The 17116-nt window shown below is 37.8% G+C and overlaps 1 protein-coding gene across 4 annotated transcripts in view; it reads right to left on the bottom strand.

The window, feature by feature from the left end:
* The window catches only part of DNAJB14 (DnaJ heat shock protein family (Hsp40) member B14), a 56124-nt gene that overhangs the window by 25805 nt on the left and 13203 nt on the right, over positions 1-17116 (bottom strand). For 2 of the 4 annotated variants that reach the window (XM_021101721.1, XM_021101722.1), the window contains exon 2: positions 6477-6648. The exons of 1 other annotated variant lie outside the window; for it this stretch is intronic. In XM_021101721.1, coding sequence (XP_020957380.1) covers positions 6477-6648 — 172 coding nt within the window. Of the gene's footprint in view, positions 1-549; positions 5223-6476; positions 6649-17116 lie in introns of those variants that run through there. One more of the 4 variants, XM_021101723.1, reaches the window with a different exon arrangement.

Raw genomic sequence — 17116 nt, 5'->3', positions numbered from 1 at the left:
GATCCAGACACATTTTAAACACTGCTGAGTCCTTTATGACTTTAGATGTGTTGCATGTGTGAGTGGTCTGATGACAGTGGCAGTAAGAGGTAAAAGGATCTGCGGCATAACTGTTCACTAGCAGCTAAAGAACTGCAAAGGCTGACTTGAAGTTTTCCAAGAATAGAGATAAGATTGATCTTTTTTCATCACTGAATCTATTAGGCATCACAGTGATAGGTTCTCAGTAAACGTTTATGGAATGTTAGATCTCCTCTCTTAATAAAAGCATTCATCATTTGTTATACGAACAAGGAAAAAAAGAGAATACACCGGTAAGATTACAGAACTTTTTTCTTCTTTTTCAGCCATACCTGGGGCACAGATGAAGTTCCCAGACTGGGGATTGAATCCAAGCTGGAGCAGCAACTTATGCCACAGCTGGAGCAACCCTGGATCCTTAACCCACTGCACTGGGCCAGGGATCAAACGGGTACCTCCAGAGAGACAAGCCGGATCATTAACCTATTGTGCCACAGTGGGAACTCCATAGAGTTTTTTTTTTTTTAATAATCACATCAACAAAAATCTGTTATGCAGTCTGCTTCATGGTAATAATACTTAAATTTTTCTACTTTAGATATGTAATATTAACGCAAGTTACTTTTATTTCATAAACATGATGTTTTTTATTTAGTCAATGATATTTAATGAGTACCAATGATGTCCCAAGGTGTGAGATCTATTCATGAACAAAACAGAGAATGATCACTGCCTTTGTAGAGACTCATTCTCCCAGACAGGTCAAGAAACTATGTGATAGAAAAAAAGGAGAGAGACATTTACAGAATACCTACTGTGTGTCAGGCACATATTTACAATCCCAATCCATGTTCCAAAATTCACCGAGCTCTGAAAACTTAATTATCCTATAACAAATTTGACTGCAAAAAATCTGACCTAAAACTTTTAAAGGCAAAATTTGACGTGAACAGATGTAAATCTGCTATAGAGTCTTCATTTATTACAATCAAGTTGTGAATATTTGTACCTTTTGCTGCAGAAATGTTACTATTAGGTTATGGGTTACTTACCAGACCCTGCTAAGACACTATGTAATGCATAATACATGCTCCTTATTACCCTTCTAAAATATGAAGAATTCTGAATTCCAAACTATATCTGGTCCCCAAAAAGTTCATGTGGAGAACTGTGGAATCTTATTATGCTGATTATTTTACACAAATTATCTCATTTATTCCTCACTAGGTAGATATTAATTCTATTTAACCATTGAGGAAATCAAGGTTTTGAATAGTTAATAAATTTCCAAAAGTCATATAACTGAGTAACAGATGGGAATTGAAATTTATTTCTTCAACAAAAATTTACGGAATACCTACTTTCTGCTAGACACTGTTTCAGACACTATCGCGGTGAGTAAAATAGTAAAACAAAACAAACATAAAAAAAACACAACCCTGTTCACATTAAATTTACAATCAGAAATTAGAAAAGAGACAAGCAACAGACAAATACACAAAGTACAATACAAAGTAAATTATATGGTGATAAATATTTAGAGAAAAACGAAGTGGCAAAGGGAATATCAAATGGAAAGAGAAACCTGCTATTTTAAATAGGGCCATTAGGAGAGGTTTTACAAGTGAATATTCAAATCTCAGTTTGTGTGACTTGAAAATCTTGCTGTCTCAGAATCAGAATCAAGAAGAAAAAGAGCCCATTCAGATTTCAGACTAACAATTCACTTCCTTCTATTTGCTTTTCTAATCAGTATTTAAACAAACTCTGGGTTGGTTTTGGTGCCCAGAACATGCCTTTTCTGACTCTGTTCTTGCTTAGTTAATTTCTATAACTTCTTTAGACCTCAGCTTAGCTCTTCCTTTTCTCAAGAACTCTAAAGTCCTTGAGACTAAGTTTGGTGGCCCTCTTATATTCTTCTAAAGCTCTCTGAACTTTGCCCTATTTCAGCAATTACCATAATGTACCATAGCTATCTGTTTACTTGTCACTACTCTTCTAGACTATCGGGTCCCTTGAAGGCAGGACTTGTTTCTTGTTCATCATATGTGTTGAATGGATGGATGACCAGCTCAATCTGAGGGCAGAAATTGTAAAGATCTAAAAGTCACTTTTGAACCAAAGGTAGTAAGTGCCATAAGAAAAACACCAAAGTTGATACCAAACTTTGACACCAAAAATCTATTTGGAATAGACGAGAAGGCTATGGGACATGGAATAGAGCTAAGAATATGACAGACACTATCTGAACACTGAAAACAAAAGGCAGTGATTAACAAAACAATGAACAATCCTAAATCATTACTAGGTTTGAATGCATAAGATGTCTGTTTATGTACCAGATTAATCCTCTAAACTTGTTTTGTTGAAATTTCCTGAGCACAAAAGGCTAAGCAATAGCAAAAAACTAGCCAAGGAGAGGGCCGGTAGGTAGTATCAAAAAATAAGGTTGGAATTCACAGTCCTTTAGAGTGGGTCATAAAGCTAAGAATGGTCACAAAGAGAACAGAGGTAGGAAAAACAATCATTTTACTAATTCTTAGCTGTACCTAGTACTACCTTATCTTCCCCGCACTGAATTTTTCATCATATGTTAGAGAAGTTCTTCAAGAAGCCAGCAGAAAGGTATAAAGTTGACATCACTAATGAACAAGTTGTAGACTATATATTTCAAGCAATGCTACAAACACATTTATTGGCTTAATTTTTCACACCTGAATGGGAAATTGCCATTCACATATTAATTTTAATCCATATATTGTTCATCATACTCCTTTTCGCCAGCTAAATGCATCTGTCAAACATTTTATAGTTAGCTTCTTACTAAAAATTCAAACCTTCTTCTCCAGCCTCAGGAAAGGAAGGAAGGAAAGAGGGAGGGGGGGGAAGGAGGGGACTGATGGAGGAAGGAAGAAAAAATTTTAAAGGTAACCTATTACCTGCATGGGAGGATATACAGTGCAAAAAGGCCAGAAAGATTTGTCTGGGAGCTCAACAAAGGAAAAGCATGTCTGGTTCAGCTTTTTTATCTTCCTTTATGTGCATGAAAGCATAGTGGGTGGGAGACGAAGGTCCTCGTTCAATTTTCTTTTTCCTACGTTATAGATAATGTTCAAGTAAACTCCAAATTCAGTTAGTGTTTAGGTAAACAATTCTTTATTCCTGACACAAAAGATTATTTACTTTATAAGTGCAGCAAAATTATTTATTTTTTCATTTAAATCAAATCCTAATGATATCCCCATAATTCAAATAACTTAACAGTTACACAGAAGTGTTCCCAATTGATAAATATAATGATGGCTCAGATAGTGATTCCACACTGATCCTGTAAATTTTTAAAATAAAATTGGGCTTTTCTTCAATGAGATAATTAAAACTTCTTCAAATTAGATCCACGATACTTTTTGCACTGTAATTTTTCAATATATCTCAACTCAAAGACAACAAACAGTGCTTAGTTTCACGGAATATGAGTTGTACAAAGTTACACACTTTTTCTTCAGTCTTACGATAAGCTAGCTCTTAATTATGCAATGGATGCAATATTATTGCATGGCTTCTCCCATTGAGCCAAACTGTCACTGAGCAACTTGTTTGCATAATCGTGCTAACCAACAAGATAACATGGCTTTCTTCAGAAAAATCCCCTGTGTATAGGTAAAACAAAAACATAGCATGTGTTTGCTGGTTACTACCTCACTAAAGCAACATTTATGAAAGCTAAAATAATGAATAAGTGTTACCTGATTCAGCTAAGCGACTCTAATACAAGGTACCAAACAAAAGAACTTGGAATAACTTAGGGAATCTACTAAAGAAAGCTCTGATCACATTACTCCCCAAAGGAAAAAGCTGCATTTATTTAATAAAAAAGGCATGGTGAAATTATTGACCAGAGAAATGATCTCTAATACAGGCATACTACTAGGCTAATACTTGTCTTCAATAAGAATTCAGTCTCAAACCTGGCTGGGTCCTCACTGCTGGCCAGCAATGCCCCCATGCCCTCTGCCTTTCCCCTCTGCACACATTCCATACCTTTACCACTCTTCTCAAGTTTTTGATCTCACCTCTTTCTTTCTAACTCTCAGGGGACAATCTCATCTCCAATTTCATCGAGAACACAGACCCAAAAGATAGGAACTCCCTCAACATTTCCAGCCATCCAATTTTGGCCACATACAAAGTGGATCTTCACCCACCATCATGTTTCACTCTTCCAATTTCAAAATGTCTCCCTACTTAAATACGAAAACAAAGAGAGATCAAAACAAAGCACTGCTCTTCCTTCCTTATTTCTACCATACCTTGAGCTACTGCTCTTTTCCTTTCAAGGCTAAGGACAAAAGAAATGAAGAAAAAAGATCTTTAAAAAAACAATACCAGATTTAGGAGATTGCTATTCTCCAAAATTTTTATTTTTTTTATTTTTTGGTAACATTTTCGGTAACATTTTCAAATACATAGGTAATTCTATCATCTTTCTAAAAAAAAAAAAAGACCACAAAATAAATCTAAGTAAAAATTACATATAACGCAGTTAACTTCATGTAGGTCTTTCAGTGAGAACATGTTCTCCAAATAAAAAGTTAATTTCTAAAAAAAATACAATTTGTTTTTGGAGAGACGTGGTTTCCCAGAACACACTTCAGCATACTATTTAATGGTTTTTCTTAAAGATTTCAAAAGCAGGTCTCTCATTTATTCAATTATCTCACTTATTTGGGTACCTATGACACAATACTACAGTCATAAAAGTGGTTAGCAACATTATTTATATTCCCAAAGTACTTCACTATCACCCATGCTAACCAAATATCCTTTACATGACTTTTCCACAATTAGGGAATCACTGTTTATCACTGTGGTCACACAAAGAGAAAATATTACCATCAAAGGTTTAGTATCTGAACACGTAAGAAGAAAAGAAAAATATAAACACATCAATACTTGATTTAAAACTGACTTAAGGGAGTTCCCATCATAGCTCAGGGGTAATGAATCCAACTAGTATCCATGGATGCGGGTTCAATCCCTGGCCTCGATCAGTGGGTTAAGAATCTGGCATTGCCATGAGCTGTGGTATAGGTCACAGATGTAGCCTGGATTCCGAGTTGCTGAGGCTGTGGTGTAGGCCAGTAGCTACAGGTCCGGTTCAGCCCCTAGCCTGGTAACTTCCATATGCTGTGATTACAGCCCTAAAAAGACAAAAAAATAAAATAAAATAAAAATGACGTAAATTCCAAATTATGGTAAGTAAAAATTAACTAAAAAGTAAGAATGTAGAGAAAAGGGTGAGAAAAGAGAGAAAATAAGGTTAAAAGAGAAAAAGATAAGAAAGGGCAAAAGAGAAACATAACCAGCTTTTTTTTTTTTGCTTTTTTAGGGACTCGTCTGCAGCATGTGGAGGTTTCCCAGGCTGGGGCTGAACTGGAGCTGTAGCTGCTGGCCACAGCCACAGCCACAGCCACAGCCACGCAGGATCCAAGCCGCACCTGTGACCTACACCACAGCTCATGACAACAGCAACATCAGATCCTCAACCCACTGAGTGAGGCCAGGGATCAAACCTGCATCCTCATGGATGCTAGTCAGATTCATTAACCACTGAGCCACAATGGGAACTCCAAAAGACAACTAGCTTTATCACAACTCTTCACTTTAGCTAGTTCACTGTACTACAATTCGCTCTCTATGTGGAAGGATCCTATTAATCATGGTTCAGTCCTTCATCCTTACACTTCAGTTTTCACTAGTGAGCAATTTCAGTATGACATAAATACGGCTTCCTTAAGCTGTAGCAGGAAACAAATCAGCATTTTTCTCCAGTGTTTCATACTCAGAAGTTCACTTTCTCTCCAGAAAATTTTTTCTTAATTATAAAATTAATAGTCAGATCTCTAAAACCCACTTCATTAACTTTCCTATCCTACCTAATTCTTCTGCTTTAAGCTGAAGTATATTATCAAGTAAAATTAAAACACTGAGACAGAATAAGCAGAGTATAAGAAATATTAAAAGATATTATAGTATTTGCATATATATAGACAGCCTAAAAGAAAGAAAATTTAAAAAAATCCCCATCATCCATTAATATAAGTAGGAAATTGAAGTGTTGCAACAATTTTTCTCTCAGATGATTTTCTCCTGCTTTCATATATATGACAAAACAATTCTTTATCCTTTTTCAATACTGTTATCTAAACACTGTACTGTGTTAAAAAATTGAAACAATTTTTCTCAAAAAAATGTTGAAGCTTTGTGGCTTAGAGTTAGTTTAAGAGATGGAATCTTAGAGTTGGTAATTTACAGACTGATTTAATAAAGAACATAAAGTGTAAGATACCCAGAGTTCTATTCAATTATAATTCAGACACACTTTCCAGGTGTTATAACATTAAAATTACATTAGTATCAGTTATAACTTACACATAAGTCATATTTAATCCTACCTGAGAACTCCATCCACTTGGTCTTTGGTGTAGCCTTTTCCACTTTCACCACTACCAGACGAGTTGTCCTTTGTGCAGTTAGGCTTGCTTTGATCCCCACTACCTGATGGTTTTCGGTAATGAGGGCTATTTCCCGCAGTGCTTCCATTTTTCATAATTATTTCTAGTAGTGCTGTACAAAGATACAGAAAGCATACTATGACTATTTACATTAAAGTACATATAATACACACTCTTGAGAAGAAAGCTGACAAACCGTATACACCAGAAAGATGTATCATGGGGTCTTTTTTTTTGTTTGTTTGTTTTGTTTTGTTTTGTTTTTTGTTGTTATTTCTTGGGCCGCTCCCGCGGCATATGGAGGTTCCCAGGCTAGGGGTTGAATCGGAGCTGTAGCCACCAGCCTACGCCAGAGCCACAGCAACGGGGGATCCGAGCCGCATCTGCAACCTACACCACAGCTCACGGCAACGCCGGATCGTTAACCCACTGAGCAAGGGCAGGGACCGAACCTGCAACCTCATGGTTCCTAGTCGGATTCATTAACCACTGAGCCAAGATGGGAACTCCCCATGGGGTCTTTTTAAACAGTAAGCATTTCCTTATATATTTAACTGTTCACATGCTACTAATCAGCATTTAGAAATAGACATTTTTTTTTCCTTTTACAGCCACACCGGTAGCAAATGGAAGTTTCCAGGCTAGGGTCAAAAGGGAGGTAGAGCTGCAAGCCTACACCACAGCCAAGGCAACAACAGATTTGAGCTGAATCTGCGACCTACACTGCAGCTTGCGGCAATCCCAGATCCTTAATGCACTGAGCGAGGCTAGGGACTGAACCCACATTCTCATGGACACTATGTCAGGTTCCTAACTCACTAAGCCATAATGGAAATTCCAAAAGTAGAATATTAAGAAATTTAATAACTCAGGAGAGACAGGATTAGGATGGCACAGCTGAAGGACTAGAGCTCACCTTCTCTCATGAAAAACAACAAAATTACAACCAACTGCTGAACAACCATAACAAAATAGCCTGGAAACTATGAAAAAAGACATCCTGTACCAAAAGGCAAAGAAGCTACTTTGAGATGGTAAGAGGGGCAGCTATGCGATGTAAGCAACCCCATACCAGCTGGCTGGGCAACCCACAGACTAGAAAGTCTCACCCCACAGGAGTGAGAGTTCTGAGCCCCACATCAAATTCTCATGCCTGAGGGTCTGGCCCTGGCAGAAGAAAACCCCAAAGCATTTGGCATTGAAGGCCAACAGGGCTTGTGCACAGGAGCTCCACAGGACTGAGGGAAACAGACTCCACTCCTGAAGGGCACAAACAGGCTTTCATCTGCGCAGGGTCCCAGGATACAGCAGAGACTCCATAAGAATCTGGGTCAGACCTCCCAGTAGATCTTGCAGTATCTCCTAGGAAAACAGGGGGTGACTGTGGCTCATTGTGGAGGAAGGATATTGGAGGCAAATGTTCTCAGGAATAATCATCAGTGTGGCCTTCCCTGGAGATGGCCATTTTGGAAAAATCTGGTCCTGTCCATCAGGCCTGAGAAGCCCTAGGCCAAACAGTAAACCCAGGTGGGAACACAGCCCCACACATCAGCAAACAGGCTGCCTGAGTTTGTCTCTGTCACACTCAGAGACAAAACCCCACCCACCAGAAGGATAAGAATCAGCTCCACCTATCAGTGGGCAGACATCAGAAGCAAGAGAGGTTACAACCTTACTGCCTGCAATAAGGAGACCACACACACACACACACACAAATCTATGCAAAATGAAAATTCAGAGAACTATGACCTAGATAAAAGAACAAGGGGAAAAAAAACCAGAAAAACAGCTAAGTGATCAGGAGATTAGAAAAAGACTTTAGACTAATGACAGTAAAGATGATTCAAGATCATGGAAATAAACTAGACGCAGAGACTGATAAATTACAAGAACCATTGGACAAAGAAATAGAAGATTTAAAGGCTAAGCAAACAGAGGAGTTCCCTTCGTGGCTCAGTGGAAACAAATCTGACTAGGAACCATGAAACTGGTAGAAATCACTGATGCAGATAATAAAAGAAAAAGAAATGAAGACAGTGTAGGAGAACTCTGGGACAACTCTAAGCATACCAACAACCGCATTATAGGGGTACCAAAAGAAGGAGAGAGAGAGAAAGGGCCAGAGAAAATATTTTAAGAGATAATAGCCAAAAACTTCCCTAACATGGGAAGTTGATTCTCTAACATGGAATCACTCAAATCCAGGAAGCACAACCAATACCATATACAATAAACCCAAGAAAACACTGAGGCACATTTAATCAAACTGACCAAAGTTAAGGACAAAGAGAAAATAATGAAAGCAGCTAGGGAAAAGAAATTACAAGGGAACCCTGATAAGGTTATCAGCTGATTTATCTATCAGCAGAAACTCTAAGGCCAGAAAGGAGTGGTACAATATACTTAAAGTGATGAAAGAGAAAAACCTCCAACCAAGATTACTCAACCCAGCAAGGCTCTCATTCATATTTGAAAGAGAAATCAAAAGCTTTACAGATAAGCTAGGAGAATTCAACAACACTAAACCAGCTTTTACAACAAGTACTAAAGGAACTTTTCTAGGTGGAAAAGAAAATGCCGCAATTAGAAACAAAAATATTACAAATGACAAGGCTCATCGGTAAAGGCATACATATAGCAAAGGCAGGAAATCATTCAGACAAAAACATGCTAACAAATCCAGAAATCACGAGGAGGGTACAAATGTAGGATACTGGAGATACATTTACAATTAAGAGACCAGTTATTTAAAACAATCGTGTGTGTGTGTGTGTGTGTGTGTGTGTGTGTGTGTGTGTGCGCGCACGCGCATCCCTATATCAAAATTTCATAGTAACTGCAAACTAAAAACCTATAATAGATACACACATAAATAAGAAAAAGCAATTCAGGGAGTTCCCATTGTGGCTCAGTGGTTAACAAATCTGACTAAGAACCATTAAGTTGCAGGTTCGATCCCTGGCTCACTCAGTGGGTTAAGGATTTGGTGTTGCTGTGAGCTGTTGCAGATGTGGCTCGGATTCCACTTTGCTGTGGCTCTGGTGTAGGCCGGTGGCTACAGCTCCAATTGGACCCCTAGCCTGGGAACCTCCATATGCCACAGGTACAGCCCTGGAAAAAGACAAAAAGGGAAAAAAAAAAAAAAAAAAGCAATCCAGGAGTTCCCATCATGGCTCAGGAGAAACTAATCTGACTAGTATCCATGAGGACACTGGTTCGATCCCTGGCCTTGCTCAGTCAGTTAAGGATCTGCTGTTGCCACAAGCTGTGGTGTAGGTTGCAGATACAGCTCAGATCCTGAGTTGCTGTGGCTGTGGTGCAGGCTTGGCAGCTGTAGCTCTAATTCGACCCCTAGGCCTGGAAACTTCCATATCCTGCAAGTGAGGCCCTAAAGAGCAAAAGTAATAATAATAATAGTAATTACCTTAAATGTAAATAGACTAAATGCCCCAAACAAAAGACATAAACTGGCTGAATGGATACAAAAACAAGACCCATATATATGCTGTCTTCAAGAGACCCACTTCAGTTCAAGGGACACATACAGACTGAAAATGAGAGGATGGAAAAAATATCCCATGCAAACAGAAATCAAAAGAAAGCTGGAGTAGCAATATTCACACCAGATATAAGAGGAAGTTCTCTTTATAACTCAGCAGTTATTGAACCCGACTAGGATCCATGAGGATGTGCGTTTGATCCCTGGCCTCACTCAGTGGATTAAGGATCTGGCACTGCCGTGAGCTGTGGTGTGGGCCAGCAGCTATAGCTCCAATTCAACCCCTAGCCTGGGAACTTCCATATGCCATGGGTGTGGCCTAAAAGAGCAAAGAAAAGAAGGAAAAAAAGAATGTTATAAGCGATGAAGAAGGACATTAGACAATGATCAAAGGATCAGTCCAAGAAGAAGATATAACAATTGTAAATATGTATGCACCCAACATAGGATCACCTCAATATGTAAGGCAACAGCTAACAGCCTTAAAAGGAGAAACTAACCACAACACAATAATAGTGGGGAACTTTAACACCCCTCTTACAGCAATGGAGATCATCCAGACAGGAAATTAACAAGAGGAGTTCCCGTCATGGCTCAGTGGTTAACGAATCTGACTAGGAACCATGAGGTTGAGGGTTCGATCCCTGGCCTCACTCAGTGGGTTAAGGACCCGGTGTTGCTGTGAGCTGTGGTGTGAGTTGCAGATGTGGCTCAGCTCCTACACTGCAGTGGTTGTGGTATAGGCTGGAGGCTACAGCTCTGATTAGACCCCTAGTCTGGAAACCTCCATATGCCGTCAGAGCGGCCCTAGAAACGGCAAAAAGACAGACAAAAAAAAAAAAAAAAAGAAAGAAAGAAAGAAAAGAAAATTAACAAGAAAAAAGAGGCCTTAAATGATGGACTTAATAGATATGTATAAAAGATTCCATCCAAAAGCAGCAGAATACATATTCTTGTCAAGTGCACATGGAATATTCTCTAGGATAGATCACATTTTTGGCCACAAATCAAGCCTTGGTAAATTTAAGAAAACTGAAATCATATCAACCATCTTTTATGACCACAACACTGTAAGACTAGAAACCAACAACAACAAAAAACTGCAAAAAAAACATAAACATGTGAAGACTAAACCACATGCTACTAAACAACCAATGGATCACTGAAGAAATCACAGAAGAAATTAAAAAATACCTAGAAGCAAATGACAGCAAAGACAAACAATCCAAAAACCTATGATATGCTGCAAAAGCAATTTTAAGAGGGAAGTTTATAGCAGTACACGCCTGCCTCAGGAAACAAGAAAAAATCTCAATAAAAAATCTAACTTTATGACTAAGGCAACTAGATAAAGAAGAACAGACAAAACCTGAAGTTAGCAGAAGAAATCATAAAGATCACAGCAGAAATAAATGAAATAGAAATGAAGAAAATCATAGAAAAGATCAATGAAACTAAAAGCTAGTTCTTTAAAAAGATCAACAAAATTGATAAACCCTTAGCCAGACTCATCAAGAAAAAGAGAGGACTCAAATCACTAAAATTAGAAATGAAAAAGGAGAAGTTACAATGGGCATCACAGAAAAACAAGGGATCATAAGAGACTACTACAAGCTAATATATATATATGCCAATAAAATGGACAACCTAGAAGAAATGGAGAAATTCTTAGAAAAGTACATAATCTTCCAAGAGTAAACCAAGAAGAGGGAGAAAAGGTGAATAGACCAATCAAAAGAACTGAAATTGAAATTGTGATTAAAAAACTTCCACCAAATAAAAGTCCAGGACCAGATGGCCTCACAGGCAAATTCTATCAAAAACTGAGAGAAGGAAGTTCCCGTCGTGGCGCAGTGGTTGACGAATCCGACTAGGAACCATGAGGTTGCGGGTTCGGTCCCTGCCCTTGCTCAGTGGGTTAACGATCCGGCGTTGCCGTGAGCTGTGGTGTAGGTTGCAGACGCGGCTCGGATCCCGTGTTGCTGTGGCTCTGGCGTAGGCCGGTGGCTACAGCTCCGATTGGACCCCTAGCCTGGGAACCTCCATATGCCGCAGGAGCGGCCCAAGAAATAGCAACAACAACAACAACAACAAAAAGACAAAAAAAAAAAAAAAAGAAAAAACCTGAGAGAAGGAATGGCCATGGTGGTACAGTCGTAGCGAACCTGACTACTATTCATGAGGATGCGGGTTTGATCCCTGGCCTCACCAGCATTGCCTTGAGCTGTGATGTAGCTCGCAGACACTGCTTGGATCCCATGTTGCTGCAGCTGTGGTGTAGGCTGGCAGCTACAGCTTTCATTCAACCCTTAGCCTGTGAACTTCTACATGCCATGGGTGTGGCCCTGGGGAAAAAAAAAAAAAAAAACTCAGGGAAGAGTTAACACCTATCCTTCTGAAACTATTCCAAAAAAATTGCAGAGGAAGGAACACTCCCAAACTCATTCTATGAAGCCACCATCAACGTAATACCAAAATGAGTCAAAGATACCACACACAAAAAAAATTACAGGCCAATATCACTGATGAACAGATGCAAAAATCCTCAACAAAATACTAGCAAACCAAATATAGCAATGCATTAAAAGGATCGTACGCCATAATCAAGCGGGATTTAACCCAGGGATGCAAGGAATTTTAAATATCTGCAAATCAATCAGTGTGATACACCATATTAACAAACTAAAGAATAAAAATTGTATGATCCTTTAAATAGATGCAGAAAAAGCTTCTGACAAATCCAACACCCATTTCTGATAAAAACCCTCCAGAATGTGGGCACAGCTCAACATAATAAAAGCTATAAATGACAAACCCACAGCTAACATCATTCTCAATGGTGAAAAGCTGAAAGAATTCCCACTAAGATCCAGAACAAGACAAAGAGGTCTGCTTTTGCCACTTCTCTTTAACATAGTTTTGTAAGTCCTAGCCATGGCAATCAGAGAAGAGAAAGAAATTAAAGGAATCCAAACTAGAAAGAAGTAAAACTATCACTGTTTGCAGAAAACATGATACTATACCTCGAAAATCCTAAAGTTGCTATCAGAAAACTGTTAGAGCTCATCAATGAACTTGGTAAAGTTGGAGGATACAACATTAATACTTAGCAATCAACTGCATTTCTATATACTAACAATGACAGATCCAAAAGAGAAAGTAGGGAAACCATCCCACTTACCATCGCATCAAAAAGAATAAAATACCTAGTAATAAGCCTACCTAAAGAGACAAAAAACCTGTACTCCGAAAACTATGAGACCCTGATGATAGCAATCAAAGATGACACAGATGGAAAGACAAACCATGCTCTTGGACTGAAAGAATCAATACTGTCAAAATGACTACACTACACAAGGCAATCTAAAGATTCAATGCAATCTCTATCAAATTACCAAGGGCATTTTCCACGGAACTAAAACAAAATATTTTAGTTTGTTTGGAAACACAAAAGACCCAGAATAGCCAAAGCTATCCTGAGAAAGACAAATGGAGCTGGAGGAATCAGGCTCCCTGAATTCAGGCTATACTTACAAAGCTACAGTCATCAAAACAGTATGGCATGTGCACAAAATCAGAAATACAGATCAATGGAACAGGATAGAAAGCCCAGAATTAAACCCACGGACCAATGGTCAACTAATGCACGACAAAAGTGGCAAGACTATACAATGGAGAAAAGACAGTCCCATCAGTAAGTGGTGCTGGGAAAACTGGATGGCTACATGTAAAAGAATTAAATTAGAACACTCTCTAACACCTTTCACAAAAATAAACTCAAAATGGATTAAAGACTTAAACATAAGACCAGATACTGTAAAAGTCTCAGAGGAAAACAGGCCAAACACTCTTTGACATGAATCTCAGCAATATCTTCTCAGCCCCACCTCCTAGAATAATGACAGTAAAACCAAAAATAAACACATGGGACCTAATTAAACTTGAAAGTTTTTGCACAAAATAAAGGAAACCCTAAACAAAATAAAAAGACAACCCACAGAATGGGAGCAAATATTTGCAAAAAAAGTGACTGACAAGGGATTAATCTCCAAAATATATATAAACACCTCCTGCAGCTCAATATCAAAAAAACAACCCTAACCCCAACCCTAACCCCATTAAAAAATGGACAAAAGGTAGATCCTGTCGTGGCTCAGTGGTAAAAAACCCAACTAAGATCCATGGGGAGGCGAGTTTAATCCCTTAATCCTCATTCAGTGGGTTAAGCAAGAGAAAAAGAAAAAAAAAAAAAAAAAAGGCAGAAGATCTAAACAGATAATCTCCAAAGACATATAAGAGGTCAAAAAAAAAAAAAAAAAACACATGAAAAGATGTTAAACATCACTAATTATTAGAAAAATGCAAATCAAAACCACACAGACACACACACGCACATACATACTTTGCGTTTTAGGGCCGCACCCACAGCATATGCAAGTTCCCAGGCTAGGGATCCAATCGGAGCTGTAGCTGCTGGCCTACACCACAGAAATAGCAATGCAGGATCCGAGCCATGTCTGTGACCTACACTACAGCTCACAGCAATGCCAGATCCTTAACCCACTGAGCAGGATCAAACCTGCATCCTCATGGATGCTACTCAGATTTGTTAACTGCTGAGCCAAGACAGCAACTCCCAAAACTATATTTTGATATAAGGTACCACCTTACACCACCCAGAATGGCTGTCACCAAAAAGTCTACAAACAATAAATGCTGGGAAGGGTATGGAGAAAAGGGAACCCTCTTACACTGTTGGGAGGAATGTAAATTGGTGCAACCACTATGGAAAACAGCACCGGGATTCCTCAAAAGACTAAAAATAGAATTACCAAATGATTCAGCAATCCCACTTCTGGGCATATATCTAGAGGAAACCATGACTTGTAAAGATACATGTACCCCAATGTTCATTCCATCACTATATACAATAGCCAAGACCTGGAACGATCTAAATGTCCATCAACAGAAGAGTGGATAAAGAAGATGTGATACATACATACAACAGTGTATTACTCAGCCATAAAAAAGAATGAAATAATGCCACGTGCGGCAATATGGATGGACCTAGAATTATCACGCTAAGTGAAGTTCAACAGTGAGACACAAACATCATATGCTATCACTTATATGTGCAATCTAAAAAAGGATACAATTAACTCATTTGCAGAACAGAAACAGACTCACAGACTTTGAAAAACTTAATGGTTACCAAAGGAGACAGGTTGTGGGGGAGGGATAGATTGGGGGTTTGGGACGGAAATGTTCTAAAATTAGGTTGTGATGATGGTTGTACACCTATAAATGTAAAATTCACTGAATTTAAAAAAATTTAATAACCCAAAATTACTATCATCTAATTACGTATGACATACTTTCATTTGTCATATAACGGTGAAATTGTAGAATACCAAAGAATAAGCCAGTCCTTAAAGTAGCTAATGAGATTACCTACAAAGAAACAGAAATTAAACTGCCTATTTATTTCTCATCAGCAACAATGGCAGCTAAATGAATACCTTCAAAATGTTCAGGGAGAATAACTGTCAATTTAAGGTCTGTACTAATTCTCTGAACATTAAACAAGATTAAAAACATTTTCGAACAAACAAAAACTGAGACAACTTACCATTAAGACTTCACTAGAGGATGCTATGATATACACAGTTTGAATAGAAGGAAAATGCTTTCATCCAGGCTGAGGTGTAAAAGGGAAGGGGCATTATGGGGTCCAAATACTGTGTTCAGTGTGTGAATAAATCTATAATATTGAGTCTATAAAAAAAATATATATATATATGTCTGGGATTTGCTATAATATACTGGAGGGGCATAAAAGAGGTGGTAGAGACAATACATGAAATAAGATTGGCCATATGTATTCATAATGGTTAAACGATGGGAGAGTGACAGGGACTGATTATGATATTCTTTCTCCTTCTGGGTAAGCTTGAAACTTCCCATAATAAGTTATAACTAAACATAAAAAAAAAAAAATCAACAGAACGAAAAGGAAAAAACAGAGAAATCCACCATGATAGTAAAAGATATTAACATGTTTTTAATCCATAACTGACACTGGATAGATTAAATACTCACTAAGAATTCAAATGATATAAACATCGAATTTATCAAGTTTTATCTAAGAAACATATACAATTATATTCATTCTTTACAGGTACACAGGAATGAAAATTGACTACATTATAATTAGACTATAATACTATCTTCTTCAAATCTCAAAGAATTAGTATTATAATATGCAATAATCACTAAGCACAATGTGAGGAAGAAATCAATTACAAAACTGTAACTGGATAAAATGGGTTTGAAGGGGAAAAAAATCTAGGCAATTTATTAATCAAAGATTCATTCATAATACAAATAAAAAAACAGAATTGAATAAAAGGAACATAATGACACATCAGAACCTGTGGGTCAATAACCACTGCCAGGACAACTGTGTATCCATATGCAAAACAAAGAATTTGGATCCTTTCACACCATACTTTAAAAAATTACCTCAAAATAGATCACACATCTAAATTTAAGAGCTGAAACTCTAAGACTCTTAGAAGAAAATACAGGAATAAATCTTAATGCCCTTGATTTAGGCAAAAATTCTTAGATATGACAAATGAAGCAAAATGGAAAAGAAAAAAACAGAGAAACTGGACTTCATCAAAATTAAAAACTCTAACCTTCAAAGAATAATAAAGTAAAAAGACAACCCAGAGAATGGGAAAAGTATTTACAAAATCATGTATCTGCAAAAGACATATATCCAGAATACATAAAGAATTCTTACAACTCAATAATAAAAAGACCAAAAACTCAATAAAGGAAACAGGTAAAGAACCTTAATAGACATTCTCCAAAAGAGACAGACAAATGACCAATAAGTACATGAAAAGCCACTCAACAACAGTAGCCACTAGGCAAATGAATATTAAAACTATAATGAAATACCCACTAGGATGACTATAATCAACAGGATGGACACTAACAAGTGTTGGCAAGGATGTGGAAAAACTGGAATCCTCATACAGTGCTGGTGGTAATGGAAAATAGTGTGGCCACT

Source organism: Sus scrofa, chromosome 8 (assembly GCF_000003025.6).
Source record: "Sus scrofa isolate TJ Tabasco breed Duroc chromosome 8, Sscrofa11.1, whole genome shotgun sequence".
Lineage (NCBI taxonomy): Eukaryota > Metazoa > Chordata > Mammalia > Artiodactyla > Suidae > Sus > Sus scrofa.
This window is presented reverse-complemented; position numbering and strand designations above follow the sequence as displayed.